The sequence below is a fragment of the Hippoglossus stenolepis genome, chromosome 2 (assembly GCF_022539355.2).
Source record: "Hippoglossus stenolepis isolate QCI-W04-F060 chromosome 2, HSTE1.2, whole genome shotgun sequence".
NCBI lineage: Eukaryota > Metazoa > Chordata > Actinopteri > Pleuronectiformes > Pleuronectidae > Hippoglossus > Hippoglossus stenolepis.
Genome location: NC_061484.1, coordinates 19,255,621 through 19,277,388, shown reverse-complemented (window position 1 = coordinate 19,277,388; position 21,768 = coordinate 19,255,621). Strand labels below are relative to the sequence as shown.

At 40.3% G+C, this 21,768-nt stretch overlaps 2 protein-coding genes across 2 annotated transcripts; one reads left to right on the top strand and one right to left on the bottom strand.

Moving 5' to 3' along the window:
- Positions 1-1,824: 1,824 nt before the first annotated feature.
- On the bottom strand, positions 1,825-7,062 carry ufsp2 (ufm1-specific peptidase 2). The gene is made up of 12 exons (XM_035145062.2): positions 6,936-7,062; positions 6,352-6,430; positions 5,105-5,288; positions 4,939-5,005; positions 4,539-4,693; positions 4,224-4,416; positions 3,846-3,992; positions 3,594-3,758; positions 3,373-3,497; positions 3,216-3,292; positions 2,424-2,548; positions 1,825-2,320 (listed from the first exon to the last, which is right to left on the bottom strand). The coding sequence occupies exons 1-12, from the start codon at positions 6,936-6,938 to the stop codon at positions 2,234-2,236; spliced, it is 1,407 nt and encodes a 468-aa protein (XP_035000953.2). The 5' UTR covers positions 6,939-7,062; the 3' UTR covers positions 1,825-2,233.
- A 6,183-nt stretch (positions 7,063-13,245) lies between these two features.
- On the top strand, positions 13,246-21,740 carry gucy1a1 (guanylate cyclase 1 soluble subunit alpha 1). The gene is made up of 8 exons (XM_035181734.2): positions 13,246-13,786; positions 14,005-14,063; positions 14,814-14,902; positions 14,995-15,704; positions 17,616-18,101; positions 19,490-19,633; positions 20,485-20,639; positions 20,792-21,740. The coding sequence occupies exons 1-8, from the start codon at positions 13,547-13,549 to the stop codon at positions 20,952-20,954; spliced, it is 2,046 nt and encodes a 681-aa protein (XP_035037625.1). The 5' UTR covers positions 13,246-13,546; the 3' UTR covers positions 20,955-21,740.
- Positions 21,741-21,768: the final 28 nt, after the last annotated feature.

Here is a 21,768-nt window from a genome sequence, read left to right as displayed (position 1 = left end):
GAAAATTGAACAAGGAGATCCAGTAACAGTAAAAGAGACAGATGCCCTTCAAAGTAAAAGTTCAGGAGGCTCAAAGTCCTATTTGATGATATAAAGTGGCTCATTAACACTCAAAAACCCCAGAGTAGTGAGTGACCCTGTTCTGTAGCTGATAGATTCATCATTTATTTTATCACCCTATGCAAACCATATATGTCGAGAACTATATTAAATAGTTATAAGGGACGAATGGACAAACAATTCATTTTCGGGACATAGTATATTTTCTACGATTTGAGAGTAATATGTTGGATAAATGTTAGAATTTTCATCAAACAGATTCTATTATTGGGAGATGGTAAAACTCCAAACCAGTTTTTGAATTTGAATTTTCATCAAGAACTATATCAATTAAATTTAATCTCACATACAATTTCTCGAGTGGTTTGTGTTGTATTCTTTGATTTTCTTTTATATATAAATGCATTTTTATATATTGACTAAATATCAAGTGTCTGCCTCAACATATTGACACAAGCTGGCTTTTAAACAGTGATTTCATAGAGAGACCAAAATAAAACCCCACATTGCCGTGATTTGCCCTGACAGTCAAAAGTAAAACTAAACCAAAACTATTTAAACATACATAGGAACAGAAGCTGTGGAGGAACAGAGAAGAGGTCATTTAGTTTTTCCATGGGGATCTATTATGCCAAAGTAACTGCTCCCTCCAGTGCATCTCCATTAACAAGGGAGGGGATTATCTGGAGGCGCGTCCCCTGAAATCACAATTTGTCATGGTTTCCTCCTAATAACATAGTTAGACCTAGAAGTGACACACACTGATGAAATGCCGATGTCCTGGGACAATGGTCCTTGGAGGAATCTATCGTATAAACCTGTGTCTGGTCACTGTCATCGAATTTACATGCCAATGCAGGATGGGTAGAGATGGGGATTGAATAGGGGTATTACTGCGACAGTCCCATACAATCAACCCATGCATAAGAAACCACAAAGAGTGACAGTGTAACATTCAAAGATTTTTTTTTTTTAAATCATAAAGTGCACATTTTTTTATGTCTGCTAGTAAGAGGAGAAAAGCATAAATCTGACTCTGACAACTGACTGGTTGTGAAAACTCAATTACAGCCAGTGATTGTTTTCCAATAAAGTCAGAGGGATCAGTGATCAGGCTCCAAAGGTTTCAGAAGCAGATTCTCCACGACCAAAGTATTTGTCATAGTGGAACATTCACATGTTTCTAGGACGTCTACAGCAAAATGAGAATTACTCTAAATTAACTGTTATTCATTCACCCACACATATATAAATTACAGGAGCCTAAGCATAAGAATGAGGATAGATTTCACTTCATTTAATCTCATCTCATAGATTCTACATGTTTATAAATGAATATAAAAAAATAGTCTGTAATTGTGAGTATCAATAAAAAACTAAATCCAGTGGCTGATGTGTTATTTAGCTGTCTGTGATAGGACTATAGCAATATATTGTATTGTTTCTTAACTTTCAGAAACTCAAACTTCAAACTTTAAGAAGCAGAAGTTGTTGTTCTATGAATAAGTTTTATCAGTCAAAAATAATTTAGGATTCATATTCTATTGAGACGACTAATCTAACTAGAATGGCACTCAGAGAGCACATACCTCAGAGGCCAAGCAGTCCTGTTGGGCCTGATATAAACGGGCCTGATATTTGTCGTCAAGATCCATTAATTGGAAGATTAAAGATCCTGCTCTCCTTGGCAGAAGTAATAATCAGCTGATTGTTTTAGATCTGCAAGTTTTTAAACATTTTTAAAAAAGGAAAGAAAATATAATGTACAGTTTAATCATTTTATATAATCAGCCAAATAGAATAGTGGAACATACGTCTTTCAGCTCGTCTTCAACCAGACACAAAAGAGTCAAGACCATGTTTTACATCAGTCATTGTGGGTTTGTTCACAGTAACACAAAGCAACAATATTTTGAGGTTTTGTGAACTTGAGGCATCGTATCTATCTTCAAAATAAAATAAGCCTGTTTAGGGAACATACTGTATTTCACCAGCCTTCCTTATATTAAATAATAGCGAGTACTGGAAGTGCACATTATGATGATTATCAGAAATAACTTGAATTTGCAAAGTTGGACACATTCCTATACAGCAAACAGGATATAGTGTGACTCCATAAGTTTTCCATATTCTTTACCATTATTAAACATTGTCCATGAGACAGGCTGTGAGCTCAGATGATCTTTGGCCTTTGAGGCAGACACAGATTATAATACGCTGTTTTATCCCAAAAGTCTGGTCCTTTCCATCCACACCAGCCCTGTGGGAGATACAAGTCACACCAAGGTCAACACTGTACATGAAAAGTTTTTTTTTCCACACAGAGCAAAATACAGCCACTGTGGATGCACGTGAACAGTTACCTTGTCTGTGATAACCTGCAGGTCTTCTGCTCCTGTGTAATGTGGATCTAAGATGAGATAGCGGATCTGCCCGGTGGTCTCGCTCCATGTCACACCCAGAATAGTGTGAGCTAACACTCCCCCACCTGCAACACAGCACCAACTGTTAACAAACCTCTAAATCTGACTGGGAATTAAGATCCACTGACCTTGTTAGACACAACTAAATAATATTGTTACAACATAATATCGGCTTTTGAAAATGCAGAACCCCTCTTTCACTAAGTCAGGTACATAGTATTTGCATTTAAGTGAAAATTAGTTGTTTTTATGAGCAGTTAATTAAAATCTCTTAATATATACAATATACATTACCCAAAGATTACATTTATCAAATAAGCATCAATGTTTCTCATACGATCGTTGAGGCTATGAGGATAATTCACCCTGTGTTTACAGATGCTATACTAAATGTGCCTTGTGGTGATTAGACAGATTAAGATGCTGTCTAGACTCTGGAATAAATAACCTGTCAATCAATTTTGGTCCCACAGAAGGCTCCAGTCTTATATTTGGAGTTTTCAAGGGGACCCGATCCTTAAAACAAAATCCAGATCATAGATTATGTGTCTATAGATTATTATGCTATTTACATTGTTGCTGTAAATTGTAGGTATGATGATATTATAATCTTACAAAAGATATATACCCAAATGTATAGTAAACAATAAGTTATAACTATGTGCTTGTTGATTAGGTTAATTTAAACACAAAATGCTTATAATAATAATAATAATCTGACATTCAACTCACCGATCATGATAGGAGTTCCTTCTGTAAGGAAGTGGTTGGCCAGTTCTCTGCCTTTAGATCCCAACTCAGACCCCTGACTGAAAAGAACACAGATTAGCTGTCAGAAAAGCTGTCATTTGAACTTTATCATACACAAGGTGCTAATATGTAACCACACCTCACAAACATGATCTTGGAAGTGACTCCGAGCAGCTGGTTCAGAACCAACTGAACCTCTATGGATCCGATCCACTGACGTGATCCCACAAAGGACGACTGCTTGTCTCCAACGTCCACTAAAGCCTGTGAAACAGAGACCAGCAGATATGCAAATGAAAAACAAACAAGAGGAAAACAGGTATATTTCCTATTGTGTTGTGGTCGAGTTCACAGATATACCTGTTGGATCTCTTTGTGAGTGGGCACAGGCCGCTCTTCAAAGCCTTGCTGCTGGAACCAGGAGCAGATGGTCTGCAGGGAGCGATAAGCGCAGCCCCAGCCATTGTCATCTATACGGCCCTGCATGTAGTGGTGATAGCTGTAGATCCCCTCGACCAAGTACACCTTCAAAAAAAGGGAAAACATTATTATGGTTTCTATTTAATGCACATTTCTTGAGGAAACTGAGTGCGACATGGTAATTAGCCGTACCTTCCCATCATCCACGGTAGGGTGTGTGAGGACCAGGTGAGGGTTGCGCAGGTAACCGTCTCTGTAGGCCTCGCTGGGAAAGTGGTACGCATTGGCTCTTCTAAAATAAGGCCTGTCATCGGGGAGCTCAAACTGTTGATGCAGCTCCTAGAGACAGAAATTTCATGCAGAATTCATTTACAAGTACAAGCTGGAGCTGAAGCTAATCCAGTGGCTGCTGGATAAATAAAAATGTTGGACTTTCTGTATCCCATTTCTCGTCTGGATGTTGTTGGAGCGATATAGACTCCACCAGAGTTGAACTCTAATATCAGGAGATGTACAAGTTGCTTGCCAGTGCATTATAGATTTTAAGGAAGCTCAGTCTGAGGTTCTCACCTTACGCTGTGTCTCTAGTTGGCCGTCAGCCACTCCTGCTGGGTAAACCACGGTCACTAGTCCAATAGGCTTCGGTAGAAGAAAGTGCAGCGGCTCAGGGACCAACAGCGTCGTCCCTTTCATGTGCCGCAGGGTCACTTTCTCCATCTCACATAGCTGGTGAGTGAGCGCTTCCACAAGGCGCTCGCAGGCACTGCAACGTCAGAGCAAATATTGTTAACAGTGAGAAACGAGGAGTGCTATGTTTGGTGTCGAATATTTGAAAAGTTTGATCAGTAGTATGAATCCAGATAAAAAATGTAAAAAAATAGATACTCTCTGATCGTGTCGTCGCAGCTTATACAGACAGCACAGTCCATGGGAAGAGTCGCCGACAGGAAGTGGGACTTCTGGGCTGTTCTGGTGAGGATGGGAGCTGAGAGGGGACCTGGGTTTGTCACCTCCATCATCAGTTGAAGGTTTATGACACTCTACATGATACAGATGCAAATATGGGGGAATATAATACACTTTAGGATGATAAGGTGTTTTCAAATATCTGAAATTATCCTGCAGCTACGGTGTGGAAAATTAGTTGGCTGATATTTTTTGGTCCATGTGATAAAAACTTGAAAAATATTCTGCAGTGTTCCAGCAACATTTCTGATCTATTGGGACATTATTACTATTTCTGTCTTGGCACTCCCACACCCTTCTCGCTGTTAGAAAAACTTACCGCTGCTGAACTTCTCCTGCCTTTCTTTTTTCCAGATTTCTTGCCAAAGCTCTCCTGCTCATCTGACCTACAGTGAATAAAAATAGAAATGACTGTGCTGCTGACGAAGAAAGAGACAAAACTACAGACTAGTCCACAAGATCAACAAAAGCTGTTACTGACTCACTGTATCCACTGATGTACGTCTTCAAACAGCGTGTCTGGGGTTATGACTTCAGGTGTTACATGTATGGCTTTGTTTGGCCAGATAACAACGGGGCTGTCGCAGACCGCGAGGACGCAGGATTCAGATTTCACCTGAGAGCGAAGGGTCTCGAATGTTTCTGAGATGGCCTTGTGCATCCGAAACACTGACACAGGGACAGAGAGAGAGAGACAGTGTTAATCATTTGAACATTTAAACACAGGATGATGTGATAAAGACAAGGTCTGAAGTTACTATACATAAACATTTGTGTATTTGCAGTTTGTTGTTGTTTTTCATGTTTTATTAGAGACCCCTCACTTAATCTAGGGTAAAGCTTGAGCTGATTTCAGACATTTGCCTTAAACACATGAAGAACGCAGCAGGAGAATGTCTAGGTCAGAAAAGTTTGCAACAACAGGAAAATGTCCAGAATATTCAGTCGAGGGATGGCGCCTGGGTAGAGCATGCAGGGTGCATAACATGACGCCAGGAAAATCATGTGTTTGTTGTTTGTTTACAGAAGATCCACACCAACAACGGCCCTCACGTCAAATGCTCTCGAATCTCGTTGTCTTTCCAAGTTGATGGCAGATCTGTGACCCAGTCACCTTAAAGGTTCAGTGTGTAAGATTTAGGTGAAAGGGATCTACTGGCAAAAATTTAATATAAAATAATCCTAGTTAGATTTTCACTGGTGTGTTTCATCTAAATTGTACGAATAGTTTTTTTCTTTTCCTGTTTTTTTTACAGTAGCCCAGACTGGATAAACTAAACACCTTTTGAGTTTTTATGACAACTGAAGGCCACCACAGGTTCTCTTTCATGTTTGGAAGGGGAGGGTGAGGTGAGGGGTATTCAGCTGCAACCATGCAACTTCACCACTAGATGTCACTAAATTCTACACCCTGAACCTTTAAAAACCCATCAGTACCTTCAGGACAGGTTTATTATGATATATAAAATAATAATAATAATTTTAATAATCTATGTAAGGACAGCTCAGATTAGGTGATGGCAAACGAGCTCATCAGCCGGAGACATCATCCGCCAAGTGAAAAACTTCATTCCTGCTCCCTGCAAGATTTCCTCTCACAGTATCTGTACTTTTACTTTACTAACTTCCTCACATGCATATAGGATCAGATAAGCTAAAGATTTGTTACAGAAAAAGAAAAAAACCACAGGAGGGGAGTGAAACCTGAAATAAAAAAAATACAAGTCGGTACCGTCTGTGGTGTCCAGGTGACATCTGAGCTCCAGCTGCCCTCTGAGCCGGAGGATGGTTCCAGTGAGGGAGGGAACAACCTGAGGAACCACAGAGGAGGCGTTAGCAGCCTGACACAGAACCAGCTAAAGACTATCACCTGCATTATCATATCTAGTGTTGAATAGAACCAGGGGAACCACAGAGAAGTTAGCAGCCTGACACAGAACCAGCTACATTATCATATCTAGAGTTGAATAGAACCAGAGGAACCACAGAGGAGAAGTTAGCAGCCTGACACAGAACCAGCTACATTATTATTATTTAGTGTTGAATAGAACCAGAGGAACCACAGAGGAGAAGTTAGCAGCCTGACACAGAACCAGCTACATTATTATTATTTAGTGTCAAATAGAACCAGAGGAACCACAGAGGAGAAGTTAGCAGCCTGACACAGAAGCAGCTACATTATCATATCTAGTGTTGAATGGGAGCCGAGGAGACGCGGTGAGCAAACAGGGATCAGTGGAAACAGACTATTACACTGAACCATATTCATCTGAACCAGCTCCCTCATCAGTTTCTCCATGAATCTTCTAAACTCACCATCGTGGAGCTGAGTTCTGTCAGTTTAGGATCCGGAGGCGGACATGTCTGATGGAGGAAACCTCTGACGTGTCCGTCACCGCTGCATCCTATTGGACCACACTGACTCCACCCACTGGTGTTGCGTTCAAGGATAGCTGGTTATTTTGGAAATAGTAACAGAATGTTTATTTCTCCCTTCTTATTGACGATCAGCACTTATATTACACAGGAGAACACAAAGGGCATTCTCATCACATTTCAAATAGCATCAATATATGGTGTACTTTGTAGAAAATCATTACAAAATATTTTCCTCCAAAATTGAGAGGGTTTAATACATTTTTATATTTTGTTGTTGTAGAAATAGATTCATAAAGAATAAAATGACCACTTCTGCTGTCAACCTCTCAACTATAGACTGTACAGTAAATAAAGACGAATGACATGACTGCGCCCCCAAAGTGAAGCCAAAGCTTCTTGATCGCCCTCTGGTGGCTGGTAGTTTGTGTTATTTTAGGTAGTTCCTACCACACCGATGTTTCTTCAAGGGCTATTTTACTCAGTAACTTTGGTTGTAATTAGTTAATGATGCTACAAAAAAATGGGCAAAACATCATAATTGACAGCTAAAACTGATTTGTGGTGGTCGATCACGTGTTTTGACAGGACCTCGACAACTCTATCCCCTGATTGCTACTGTGCAGATTCTGGCTCCAAATGCGCAAGATAGCAGTGTTGGTATCCGAGATATTTTAACTAAATCTCTGGATAGTGGGAGGATGCTGGAGACACGTCATCCATCTTTCTATAGTATGCTCTAATGATGAAAAAATAAATAAGAATACTGGGTTTTTTTAATAGAACAGATCTGTCGTAATGTTACGAGGAAACATTATCAAAATGTCTACTGTGAACATCCATGGTCACATCTGTACAAATAACTGAACCACTAAGTACAGTAAACACATACTCTGTAGTGGTTAGGATTCAGTAATGAAGTGTCTGTCACACAGATTAAAAGTCTCCAGCATATATGTACATAGATCATCATAAAACTATAATGTATTTTCACATTAACTGAGATATAGCACCCTGAGTAACTTAACTCTGCATCATTCAGTATATGAGCAGACAACATTGAGACAATTCCTATTTTGTCATCTATTGCTCTTCATTTGTCATATATAGCTTACTTCCATATTTAGATTTTTAAGAGAGATAATGTAAAATATAACAGAATCTTTTTGGCACTTGACAGTGGGACATGTTGGACGTACATTTGGGGCAGAGCAATAGTAATGATAAAAACAACTATGGGCTGTAAAAATCGAAATAATTTTCCAGTCATACTGCCTCCTGCTAATGAGCGTAACGTAAAATCTCCTGTGGGGGTGCTGTCTGTACATTACCAAGTGTGTTCGGCTTTAGTGAGGCATACTACATCTAATTATTCCAGCATCAGTGCCCAAGTCTCCCATCTTACGCAACACTTGAAAACATGCATCAATATTCTTGTTTATTTTATCTTTTTGTTCAGCTATCTATTTTTAAAAAATAATTATTTACATCTTTTTGCACAGGGATGAATAATTCAAAGGGATTAATACATAGAATGAAAAATACAGTGGAAGCTGTTTCTTGGTACATTTCGTATTTGCCCCAGGCTGTTACATGGCAGCCATGCATGCAAGCCGAGCGGGCAGGATGAGGACACAGGGTTAGAGACACTGTACTGTATGTGGTTATTATGCATGTTAGAGGAGGATGCTTTCTAACCATCGTCGCTTCTAGCAAACATCACCACGAAATACTCTTTGAACTCAACAACCTCGAAGGAGAAATGAAACGATCACCAAAAGCTTCACTTGAAGTAAAAAAAGACAATTCAGATAACAGAATGTATTTACCTGCTTTTGCTCTGACAAAGAGAAGTATCTGTAAATGAAAGGCCTATCACACTTGAATATGTAAAAACCTATTGACTATTCTTATTGATTGTGTCACAGTAAAATAAGGGCAATGTCAGAAAGCAGAGTTGAAATTGATTTTAGTTTTTGCTCAGTGATGTTCTAGTGTAGTGTTTCTTCTGGAAAAAGTCACGATGGGTTTGTTAGAATCTGCAAAAAAGAGATGAGATAGTTTGTGCAGTACTGGGCCTGTGGCGTGGCAGTATGGGCAAATGCCAGGGGGCGCCCTCCAAATGAAGGGGTACCAGAAATTATAGAAGAAGAAAGAAATCCAAATAATTAACTTTCACTACTTTTACCTCTGGTAAGGAGGTTATTTTTTACCCCTGTCCATTTGTTTGTTGATTTGAATAATTTTATATGAGCAAGATTACACAAAAACAACAGAACAGTTATCCATGAAATGGGACCAGGGCCAAAAAAGAACCCATTCAATTTTAGTGCAGATGCGAATAAAGTGGCAGATCCAGGAATCTTTTTTTAAAACTCTTTTGTTCACATTCCGAGTTAGGGCTTTTTGCAGCATTTTTGTTATTTTCCCAGGGAATGTTCCATGGAACTTGAGGGATAAATTCAGACATGTCCATGAGAGATATTAATGAGTGTGTGCAATTTGGTGCAGATTCAAAAAAAAGCCCAGATCTAGTGAGTTCAAATTTGGTCTTATATACATACCACTGTCGAAGATTTATGAAAACTAATCTAATACTAACATGTCTAAAACGTGCAAACTCCAATGCTCTTAATTAGACTTAATTCAGTTACCTGACCTGAAACATGATATAATTCATATATTATCAATTTAAAAATCAATACCAATCATCTGAAGTTTGTGAGATTTGACAGATTTAACTGGCCTGTAGTTTTGGGACTTATGAACATTCTAATGAAAACCATATTTTAGCTACATATGAAAAACAGTTATTGTGATATTTTGAGACACAATAGTTTCCAGTATCTCATGTGCACACACAGACTTTTAATCTAAACATCCATTAAAGGGCTTCAAGTTGAAATCTGCCTAAAAGTTAAAGAAACTGTGTGTACATTTTAACTGTCTGAGGTCATGGCTGTTACGTTCCTGTGGACTTAGTGCGCTGGGTTTGATTTGTGATGAGATTATCTATCTCTCTGCGTATCATCAACAGAGTGGATGGTCCTTTGGGGAGTGTGTGCCGGGGACTGAATAAATGGAAACTCACGTTACAAATACACATTCATCATATGCACATAGACAACGTTTATCCTTGGATTCCTTTGGTTGCATAATAAATATGTGACATGAAATTAGTGTAGTTTGAATGAAACACAAATAATATTTGATTGTGATGGAAAAGTTAAAGAGGACTATTATAAGTGATGACTCACTCAAGGTTTTACTACAAATTCAATTCATGCTATTTAGATTTTTTGTGGTAGTATTTGACAGTGCTATGGCAAAATGGTGCAGATTAATATCAGTGTGATATATATAAACTTCATGATTTAAAGATGACAAATGTGTTACAACGCAGTTTGGGATTATAGAAGCAGTGTCGATGATAAAAATAGTTTAAAATAGCATAAAAACAAGGTTAGAGACTCAGTAGTCAGATGACCATGTTGTATGAAACATTTCTGGCTGTAAGCTTTCAAACTGGCCATTCAAACTTTCCTTCTTATTTCACTTTGAAATTAAGGGACGGATTTGGACGGAACTTGATTCTGCGATTAGTGAGATGATGAAGAACCTTACTTCCAGCACCTCCTCTTTCTCAGGATTCAGATTATCAGTATGGACATATTAGACTCAGGCCCAGGGTCTTGAGAGGTCAGGGGGCCCCTGGGCCCTGCAGAGACTGTGTATGAAATGACTGCAAGTATTTCTTGTTTGGAAGATGCACCGCTCAAAAAGACACAAATATCAGAAAAAGTTGCACAACCAGTACAAAGAGACAAAAATGACCATACACAAACACAAAAGATACACAAAACAACACAAAAGAGACACAACATGACTTTAGAGACACACAAAATAACCATTTTTATGATGACTATGAAGGCAAAAATTACTATGAAGAAAACTAAACGAAGAAACACAAAAATGGCTACAGAATGGGATTATGTCAAGTAGTTGATGTCTATCTCTTTCAGTCGTGGGGTCTCATATCAGAGTGGTGGGGTCTTTGGGCTCCATCCCCTTATATTCCATCCATGATCAGTCATATCTACCGTCTTGTTCAATTTCCATAAGTGACTGAAATGTTCTTTGAGGACAAAGAGGAAATTGGCCTGTGCCCAGTGATTCCTGCAGAACAGATGCTTCAGAGTTTATCGTCTTCACCTTCAGCTCCAGTTGTGTTTTACTCTCCAGCTCAGAAAGAATACAAAAATTAGACTCACAATAACACAAAGCCAACACTACAACTGTGAGACTTTTCTCCCTTGGGACTGAATTCACTGGCTCACCTTGGCTCAGATTAGAAGGTCCATGTTGTAAATAATCCAGACAAAGAGGTTTGTTCATGCCGGTGCAGCTGGTGCCGTCTCCTCTGGGTCCTGGTGAGAGGCAACAAAAACAGCTGTCACCTCTGTGGTGACAGATGTGATGCTAAGACCTGAGGACGGCCTGTACATCTCCACACTTCACCTGTAATCGCTTCTCATCAAATTTTTACACACGCTCTTCAGAAATAAATGTCTATTTACTGTAAGTCTTTTGAGTAATAAGTTCACTTTAAACTAAGATGAGAGCAGAGGCTGTGAGGCTCAGTGTTCCTGTCTGTCTGGTGGCACCTGGAGGTTGCAGATTTTCTTTATCGGAATTTTTATTTTGATTATTTACAGAGAACATCTTAAAGACAGACACGATAGACTTGGTCACACATGGCGCCACATGAAAGGATCCCCCCTTTATCTCTAACCTATAAACATGTCAATGTTTATAGCAGCTTCCGGGACCGGATCCAAAGTTTTTCTGCAAGAAATGACTCCAACTCCTGAGTGACAAAGCTGTTCATTATTTAAGCCCTGAAATGGATTTATTATGTCAGACAATGAAATCGCTGTTTTTCAGCCCAAACAAGGCCAGTGAGCAGAACCTCAGACTCATCGTGGCCAATAAAAGCTGTTTTTGACACAAATGTTAAAAATGATCCCTCAACATGTCTGATCAAGACCCAAACATTTCCTCAGCACTTTTGAATTAAACAAATCAGAGTCGATTCATGTTGCACTTCAACTTGCAACCGAACATTGTCAGTGTATGTTGTTCGTTGTCTGTGGCATAGACATGTAAGAATAGAAAACATGCTGATATATGAGAAACATTCCTTCATTGTCATTGCACTGACATCAATAGATAGAACATGGATAACTATTTTCTCATTTAAAACAGTAAAGCTTTCTATTGCAACTCTCCTGTAACACTGTTGGACTTTGATATGCAGCTTTTAAAATTGCAGAACCAGAGATGTCTTCTTTTGTTAATTCTACAGTCTTCATCCTTGTCAGAACCTGCTGCCTACATTACCCACAACACCACTCAACTACCAACTCGGTCTTCCCATTTTTCAGATTTTCTCATGTCAATATAGTCTGAAGACATCACACAGGGTTCCACAATTCCTATGACAATAACATTCCACAACAACAATTAAAGGACAAAACATTCAACACATTAATTTCAAATGAAACTAATTGTTGCCTGTAGCCATGATTATAATTAGCAGAAATGTGGATTAGTAGTGTTTATGTGTCTGACTTGGAAGACTGAAAAAAAAATGGGCTGAATGGAGATGGTCCTGTGGGGGGTTGTGGGTCTGTTGTTTGAGCGGACATTGCGATTTATAATCTTCCAGACCAGATGATAGATTTTCAGGCGTTTTATAAGGGGAATGCAAAAGGGAAGCTGTAGGTGATGTAACGTTATATATATATATATATATATATATACTGTATTTCGGTAGGTGTGTGTGCATGAGAGAGAAAGAGACGGACAATAGAGAAACAAAAGAATTAGAAGAAACTTAAAAAGCCGAATGTAAACTGAAAAGAATAGTATCCTGTCCCACCAATAACTGAATAAAGACCACATCCTCATTGTGCACTACAGGCACGTATACACTCGACATCCTGGATATAATAGGAATATGTTTATTCCTCTCTGTGAGACCAGTTTCATATGATGGGAGCACAGACTGTATATGGGACCCAGTCCAGCGTCTGATCTAAATAATAAAAAGTCAGTTGCATGCGAGGAGTCGTCTGGAAATAATTTCTCCGTGCTGATAGGTTGTTCAGCTACACCAGCCCCACTTGCGCATGGATTGGCCTGGTGCGCTCTTCTCTCCCCCCTCCAGTTTCTCATTGGCTTTTGGTAATGATAGTTCTTGGCCATCATTTGCCCATGCAGTTTTTTTTTTTTCAATGAATATATTGTATGTGGTCTTGTGGCTCTGATGCTGCCGATCATTTGAATCGGCGGAGCACTAGGAGCAGGAGGAGCAGGAGGAGGCGGAGGAGAGGTCTCCTGGATGAGCGCACCAGATGATGGAATTTCTCCCGGAGACCGCAGCTGCTGCTCGACCAGAACAGTCTCCCTCCGAGATAAGATAGAGAAGAGCCGCAGAAGAAGGAGAGGAGCCTGCCGGCGGTGCCAGGCTGCAGCAGGGGGGAGGAAAGATGTTCTGCGCGAAGCTGAAGGAGCTGAAGATATCCGGAGAGTGTCCGTTCTCCAGCGGCGCCAGGAGGAACGAGCTGGGAGACTTTGAGGAGCGCGCAGGTGACGCCGCGGATCTATCGCCTATTTCTAAGGACGTGCACGGGAAAATTGGCGAGGACGTGCCGCGACCCAAGCCGAGCAGAGGCAAAGTTAACCTGCACACACTTGGGGAGAGCATCCGAAAACTGGCATGTCCTGAGGTGAGAAAAATATGAATATTCACTGGCCTAGAATAGAACAAATTAATAAATCACATTCATTTGATTGTGCAATTTGTGCCCTTGCACCACCACCGCCTGTTCATCCCCTTGAATTAAAGATAATCCTGCTTTTCTTAATTATCTGTCATAATTAAAGCTGCATTAATAAAGTGTGGCCAGACAATGACCTTAAACTTGCTGAACACTTTGCCATTCAGTTTCACAGACTGCACGCTGCCCTCCATCGAATGATGAGACTCAACAGGGACCCTGAAAGGTAACATTTGTTTTCCTGAAACATCCACGCCAGCTGCACTCCTCCTCCTAGACAGACACAATAACTACTATACAGCTACTGTAAATTACAGGCCCCTATACCACTACCACCACAGCATGTGCTCCTGTAATACCAGTAATGATGCTGAGATGTTACAGCCTCATTTGATCCTCTGTTGCACAAGATTTCGTACAAATTTCCCCTGTCGCTCTCTCACTACCAGACAGAGAGTAATGATGACAACAACAACAAGGTGTGAGGCAGACTCAGACTGCTGCGGAGACAACATTACACAATCGTCTGAAAAACCTAGTGGAAATAACAAGCAGACATTGGAGTTTTCACGATAAATGTATCAATATTGTCATATAAGATGTAGAGGTAAAATGATTAGCAAATCAGCAACTATTTTGATAATTTACAAATGTTTAATCTTTATATTTAAGCTAAAATGGCAAAACATTTGTTGGCTGCAGCTTCTAAAACGTGTCCGATTTCTGCTTTTTGGGTTATATATGACTGATAACTGCATATTTTGGGTGTTTTGGCCAGACAAAACAAATGAGCCTGAGCTGGGAAATCAACGTGCATTTTTCACTTTTTCACGAGTTAATTGAGTGTAGATATTTGGCAGATTAACAGATTGTGAAAATAAGAGGTAGCTGCAGCTCTATTTTGATGTTTTCCCGAATACAGTCCACCGAGCACTGGTTCATGTGTCTAAATCTTTCAAATTCATTGTCTCTCCAGTCCAACAATTTGCTGCACAGGCGATCAGAGTTGCAGCGAAGAAACAGAGCATTTAGTGGAGATGATCAACATTTACTCAAGTAAAACAGGTACAAACATTTGATTATCCTTTTTATACTTCTGGGTATTGTGAGCTTTCCTCCCATCTTCACCTGCTTCCCTTCATGTGTCTTCATGACAGCAATCCCGCTGGAAGCGTTGAAAGTCTCTCTTGGCGTGGAGCTCTTCAACATGTGTTACGAGGAGGACGGACACATTTTGCGGGTGGTGGGGGGAGCTCTCCACGACTTCCTCAACAGCTTCAGCGTCTTGTTGAAACAGAGCAGCACGCCGCCCAACCCGGACAGAGGGGATTGTGTAAACGAACCTTCAGTGCTGTGCTTAGACAAGGATCCGGGTCTGCTCACTGTCTATTTCTTCAACCCCCACCCAACCACTCAGCTTTTTTTCCCTGGAGTCATCAAAGCTGCTGCCCGCTTGCTGTATCACACCACGGTGGATGTGTTGATGGACCCCCCCAGTGCTAATGACAGCATCTTGCAGGCCAGCCCGCAGCCCAGTCTTCTGTACACAGTTGTTGTTAAGGATGCTAAAAATCTGAGCCCCAGTCCGCTGAGGGCTTCCTCAGCTGGGACCCTTCCTACCACTCTGTTCTCCACCATTTTCCCCTTCCATCTGATCCTGGACCAGGACTTGGTTCTGGTTCAAATAGGACATGGCCTCAGGAAGAGACTGAGCAGGAAGGATGGACTGAGGCGGTCCACTACCTTCCAAGAACACTTCTCTATCGTCTGCCCGCAGATCAAATGTACCTTTCAGGGCATCCTGACCATGCTGAACACCCAGTTTATCATTCGGATCAAGCATGGAAGCACAGATAACACGGGGAAGGTATGTTGATATATCTGTGAGATATCCATAAAAAAGTGACGTCACTGGCTAATGAGGCAGAAAAGGTCTTCTGGTCAGAGTCTTAATATTAAATCAAATAAGACAGGAAAAAAAAGATCTGGCTATTTATAAGCAGTCTGGCTTATTAGTGGTGTAGTTGGCCTGAGGTAGAGATCAACATTATACCCCCAGTGGAGATCAGAAGCAAATGTCAAACCATTTTACCCATCAAAGGCCCAGCCCTGCTTGTGCTATTTATGTAAGGGAGCACAGCGATTGGTCGCCAGGACATGAAAAAAAGTATCAGCGAGTCAACATGACGGTGGTGTAATAACTAATGACATCCAGTCAGAGAGGATTCCACACGAGTCATCCAGTGGTAGTTTTATCTTAACCTTTAGTGAGTCCAGTTACAACAGGTAAAACATACATGCACAAACAGTCCTCTTCAATTCAATCAAGCTGCACCAAATTGCACACACATAGAAATCAGTGGAATCAGATTTTTTTTTATCAACATCCATGCATTATTCTCTGGGAAATTAGTGAAAATATATATTTTTTAAAAACAACGACATAACTTCCTTGGTGGAAGTAATCAGGAAGTGGATGAGGTAGTGTCTCCATTTCTTCCATCTGGGGTTGACGACGTATCACCCTGTTAGCAAGTCCACTAAACACAAATATGACTGACATATCAACTGAAATGGCACTTTCAACATTAATTACATTAGAATTTGAAAACTACTGCTGTAGCTGTACTTTTTCCTGTAGCTCTTGAAGAAGACTAAGTGTCTGCTGCTCGGTCAGACTGTAATAGTATAAATCAAACCATTAGATTGATGACAGCGAGTTATTAAACACACATGATCAAGTATTCATTATTTCCAGGAAAATTGACTGAAATGTCAAAACATGCCATATCTTGAAAGGTAACGTTGATTTACAAAACTGCTGTATTGGCTCCGTTAACTGGATCTGCAGCTACATTTTATTTAATTCAATGGCCGATGCCCCACCCCCACTCCTGCTGACAACCAAACAAACTTGATTGAGGTACTAATTACACTAATCATTAGCATTTGGATTCAAATATTCAGCATTCAAAGTAGCATAAAACACTAATGCTAATGTCTAGCATATCATTTTACCCATCTTTGGTTAGAGTACTAGCATGATAACATTTCCAAATTAGCCCAAAAAACACAAAGTCAAGGTTTCACCAGCAGCTATGAATGTGTCTCCCAAATTGAATGGCAATCCATCCAACAGTTGCTGAGATGTATCGCTCTGAGTCGCAAATACTAACCTCATGGTGGCGCCAGATAAAAAGTCTGCATGTCACAAAAGTTGCTATATTCCTCCTCTGGGGACCATGAATGTCTGTACCACTCATCACGGCAATACATCCAATAGTTGCAGAGATATTTCAGTCTGGAGGAAAGTATTGGACTTGACCAGCTGTCTTTGCTGCTACTGTGACTAATGTAAATGTTGACTCTGATGGGACTTTTCGGTTTTTTTTAAATGTGTATTCCCTGGAACATAAATAAGCTTTTGGTTGTGTTTAGTGTTGTGGTTGACAGACAGCTGCAAACAGCTGCTGTCTCACCAATAACATGCAAATGGAACGTTTGCTTTACTTTTCTCTGTTTACATGTCTCAGTCTCGAGGGAGTTTATGTATATACGTTGCTTATTTTTTAAATGCAAAGATGCCACAGAGAGAAAAAACATTATTTTTATTCAGTTGTGGGAAATTTGTTCTTAAATAAAACAGTAGAGGAGCAGGGGGTGGGCTATATACTGCAGTAATCGTAATCAATCTTCTTTCAACAAAAGAAGTTGTTGAGTTGTGAGGACAGTTAGACCAGTAAATGCACTTTTCTCATCATATCCTTTTTCCTGTCAGCTCATGGATCTTAAAGGTCAGATGATCTTCGTGTCAGAGTCCAATGCCATCTTGTTCCTGGGCTCCCCGTGTGTGGACAAGCTGGAGGAGCTGACCGGCCGCGGCCTCTACCTGTCAGACATCCCCATCCATAACGCGCTGCGTGACGTAGTCCTGGTCGGTGAACAGGCCAAAGCCCAGGACGGTTTGAAAAAGCGTCTGGGGAAGGCGAAGGCAGCCTTGGAGCATGCTCACCAAGCCCTGGAGGAGGAGAAGAAGAAGACAGTGGACCTCCTCTTCTCCATTTTTCCCGGCACGGTGGCGCAGCAGCTGTGGCAGGGGCAAACGGTCCAGGCCAAGAAGTTCGACAGGGTTACAATGCTCTTCTCTGACCTTGTGGGCTTCACAGCCGTCTGCTCGCGCTGTACCCCGATGCAAGTGATCACCATGCTCAATGAGTTGTACACCAGGTTTGACCACCATTGTGGGGAGCTTGATGTTTACAAGGTAGGTTAATGGACCGTACCGTGAGTGCATAATTGTTATTGTAAATTGTAAACGTTCTTACGTAATTGTAGCTTTCGTAAAGAGCATTTGGGGTTGTACATGCAATATTTATTACCACTAGATGTCGCACTACCACCAGCATCTTGAACCAAAACAAATATTTCATCAGCCACACTTCCACCCTCCCCGTGAGTTCTGAGCAAGGTTTTGCGTTTTAGTCTAAAAACGAATTTATGCTACGAAAAGAAATATGCGTCTTTGTAACCTTGTTTAGAAAGGTGCTGTACAAATAAAGTTATTATTTTTTTGTATTGTTATTTGGCTGCCCCACTCTCGAGTTAGCATGGCTAGCATTTTTAACCAAGCTGTGGTGGGCTGTGCTGCATTTAACCCATAACATGCATAAAAATAAGGTGTAGCACTGGTGTTAGTGGTTTGACAGAACTGTGGTGGGCAGGCGTCAAGTGTATGTACGGTGTTTGTGCTCTGAAAGACATCAAAATACAGAAAAGGGTAAAACGTTATCACGACTGGAACTTGAGCCTCACATACATTTATATAACCTTTAAACCACAAATGTGATGGATTCAAAAATACAGCTTTTCTTTCTTTTAACTCAAAATAAAAAATTAGGATGTTGGGTACTAGCAAAGGGTACATCAAATAATTTTTTTTGCAAATTCCACAGATCTGAAATTTATAAGTTTTGCTTTAGAAATTTAAACAGGTTGAAAGGACTGTAACTCAGCCACCTACCCTAGTGTCTGCCAGAGGCTGTTAATCTACAGGGAGGTTGGATAATATAATCAAAGTGTCACAGAGCCATAACAGACAGAGCAACATGTTTGACAAATATCTCGTAAAACACTAGGAAGTCCGAGGTTCCTTCGGGTCCCTGTTTCCACTCCACATGCACGAGCCTAAAAATAGTTTTCCTTGTCTCATAGCCGTCTTGGCCACATCGCTCCAGACTGCTCTGCGGTGCAGATTTACACGTACAAACGCGAAGAAGAGGAAGACAAAACGTTTCTGGACATTTTAATATGACCGAGGATCAAGTGCTATTAGAATTTAAGTGTTATTATTCCTTGTTTCTTGCCCCCTGTCTTGTACAGCAAGATGAACAGCGAGTGAGATTCTTAATCAAAGACATTTTGATGAATACCCACTTCACATTCATTATTCTGTTCAAGGTTCATTGTCGTCATGGCACAGTTCATATTAAATACAGTTTAACTCCCTGGATAAACAAAGCTAGAACAATATGATCTCAGATCCACAAAAAGAAGCATTGGACTGTGGGTGGAGGGGGGAAGCACAAACAGCGTCTTTATTCTGCCTCAGCTGCCGGGTTAAAAATAATTTTAATGATCCTCCACTGTGTTCAGGTGGAAACCATTGGTGATGCGTATTGTGTCGCCGGGGGCTTACACAAGGAGAGTGAGATGCACGCCGTCCAAATTGCACTCATGGCCTTAAAGATGATGGAGCTTTCAGATGAAGTCAGGACGCCAACTGGAGACCCAATACAGGTGAGAGTCAAGTACTGCAGGGGGTGATACTCCTCATTCCACCTGACTGTGTAACTCCAACAATCCAGTAGAGTTTGATATAAAGACTTTTTATTAAAAAAAGAAATGTTTCTCATTTGAAAGAGAAAAAAATGCTTTCTATGAATATGTATGCGAGTGAATGAAAGTTAATTTAAGTCAAAATACATTCTTAGACCTTTGTTTAATAAGTAATAGTTATGCTTTCGATTAATGGTGTTGACTCATTTTTTTTATATTGATTAATTTCCAACCCCAGCAGTTGTAATAATACAAATAATTGGATTAATCAAGAAACCAAAAATCTACATGATGCTTTAATGTGTTTAATATACAAATGATTTGAGTTTTTGTCTTACTTCGAAGGCAGGATTGTGAGTCGCACTGCCTGCAGACGTGTGCACATTTAATCATTTAGTCCAATACGAACAAAATGGGGACCCACTCATAAAAGCCCTGGTACCAGTGGTCAAAAGCTCCACAGGATACTTTTAAAGAGCAGTAAATAATGTATTAGTCCAGGACTATTTTCAACTGCAGATTTGGAGAGCTGGTGAGTACATGTACAGCAGCAGGGCTGAGTTTATGCCTTCATGTTGGGTTCAAGATTCTTTTTGCTGATGAATTTTGACTTTACAAGCGATTTGTTGATAATATGAAAAATATGGAATCATAATTTGAAAGCATCTGTTTTATCACGTGAAGCAGAGAAATTGATCTGCAGATGCAAAGCAGGGTAACTTTAGAGCTACACTGGTTTAGATAATCTGATAAAATATCTGTTGATTAATAAAAGACAAGCAGAATGTGTTGAATGCCTTTCTTTTTTCTAGATGCGTATTGGCCTTCACACTGGTTCAGTTCTGGCTGGTGTAGTCGGGGTGATGATGCCGCGCTACTGCCTTTTTGGGAACAACGTTACTTTGGCCAACAAGTTTGAATCGGGCAGCCAACCCAGAAAAATCAATATCAGCCCTACAACCCACAGGTGAAGTTTCAAATAACAGATTTTAACTACCCAATCTTGTTTGGTGCTACTTGTTCCCAGAGGCGATTGATGCAGAGAGTTAAAAAACTGTGTTTCTTAATCTGCCACATTGTTTTTAGATTCATGTTTTCCTCGTGTGCTGTTTGTCCCAGATTGCTGGAGCATCGGCCAGAGTTCGTCTTTGTTCCCAGGAGCAGACAGGACCTTCCGGCCGACTTCCCAGAAGACATCCCTGGTGTTTGTTACTTTTTGGAGGCGTCCTTCAAAACGGACTCAGAAATGAAGTCAAGCTGCTGCACGGCCCAGAAATGTTAGATATCAAGAAATATAAGCGTGTTCAGTGAATACGGTGTAAACACCTGTTGTCTTTGGTTGTTTGGATATTGATGATATTGTCCATCAGTCAATCTCTCGCAGCCGCTTGATAACAGAGATGTCAGTTTGCTGTTAAACATGAGTCTCGTCTCTGTACAATTATCTGTTTGTATTGTTATAGTGGAAAGAAACACTCGCTTCCTGCATTTTTCTTCCAGAATGAGTCATCTCTCCAAAGTGTTCTCCGCACTCCCAGCACAGACTGTCAATAAAAGATTTTCAGACAATTTCTTTTAACAATACAGCATTGTAGAGGTATAACATGTAGACAGAAATGGTGTTAGCTTTCTTTGATTTGCAGATTTGTAAAGAAATGTATACACATCATTTTGCATAATGTAGATATGATTCAGAAATACATTCTGGATGTTGATTCTCAACGTGATGCAGTTTAACGGAGTCGTTGTTTTTGTCGAGATTGTTGTCTGTAAGTGTCTGACTGGTCCATTCACGTCTGTCCAGCCTGGGTACCTGCTAAAGCACCTTGGTCTGCTGGGACGTAAGACAAAATCTAGATTCAAGATAAAATGGCTTTGTGTGCATCAGTGGGAAAGATTTCATGACAAATGATATGGAAACGCTGAAGCAAATTTTACCGTTATTCAACGAGTTAGGATGAAATAAAGTGATGTAGAGTAGATTCAGGTGCCTTATGGGAACTGTATGGACAGGATCAGAGATGTTAAAAATGTCAAGCTGGTTATTCTCTGTTAATTTTACCAGCATACCCCCGATATGGTTCAATATGAATTCA

Coding starts and splice junctions, on each gene's coding strand:
- ufsp2 (XM_035145062.2), bottom strand. Junction 3,759..3,845: donor CTACCGTGGATGATGGGAAG/GTACGGCTAATT, acceptor CTTTTTTTGAAG/GTGTACTTGGTCGAGGGGAT. Junction 2,549..3,215: donor AGGAACTCCTATCATGATCG/GTGAGTTGAATG, acceptor GCTGTGTTGCAG/GTGGGGGAGTGTTAGCTCAC.
- gucy1a1 (XM_035181734.2), top strand. CDS start 13,547: ATGTTCTGCGCGAAGCTGAAGGAGCTGAAGATATCCGGAGAGTGTCCG. Junction 13,787..14,004: donor GAAAACTGGCATGTCCTGAG/GTGAGAAAAATA, acceptor TTTGCCATTCAG/TTTCACAGACTGCACGCTGC. Junction 18,102..19,489: donor GGGAGCTTGATGTTTACAAG/GTAGGTTAATGG, acceptor CACTGTGTTCAG/GTGGAAACCATTGGTGATGC.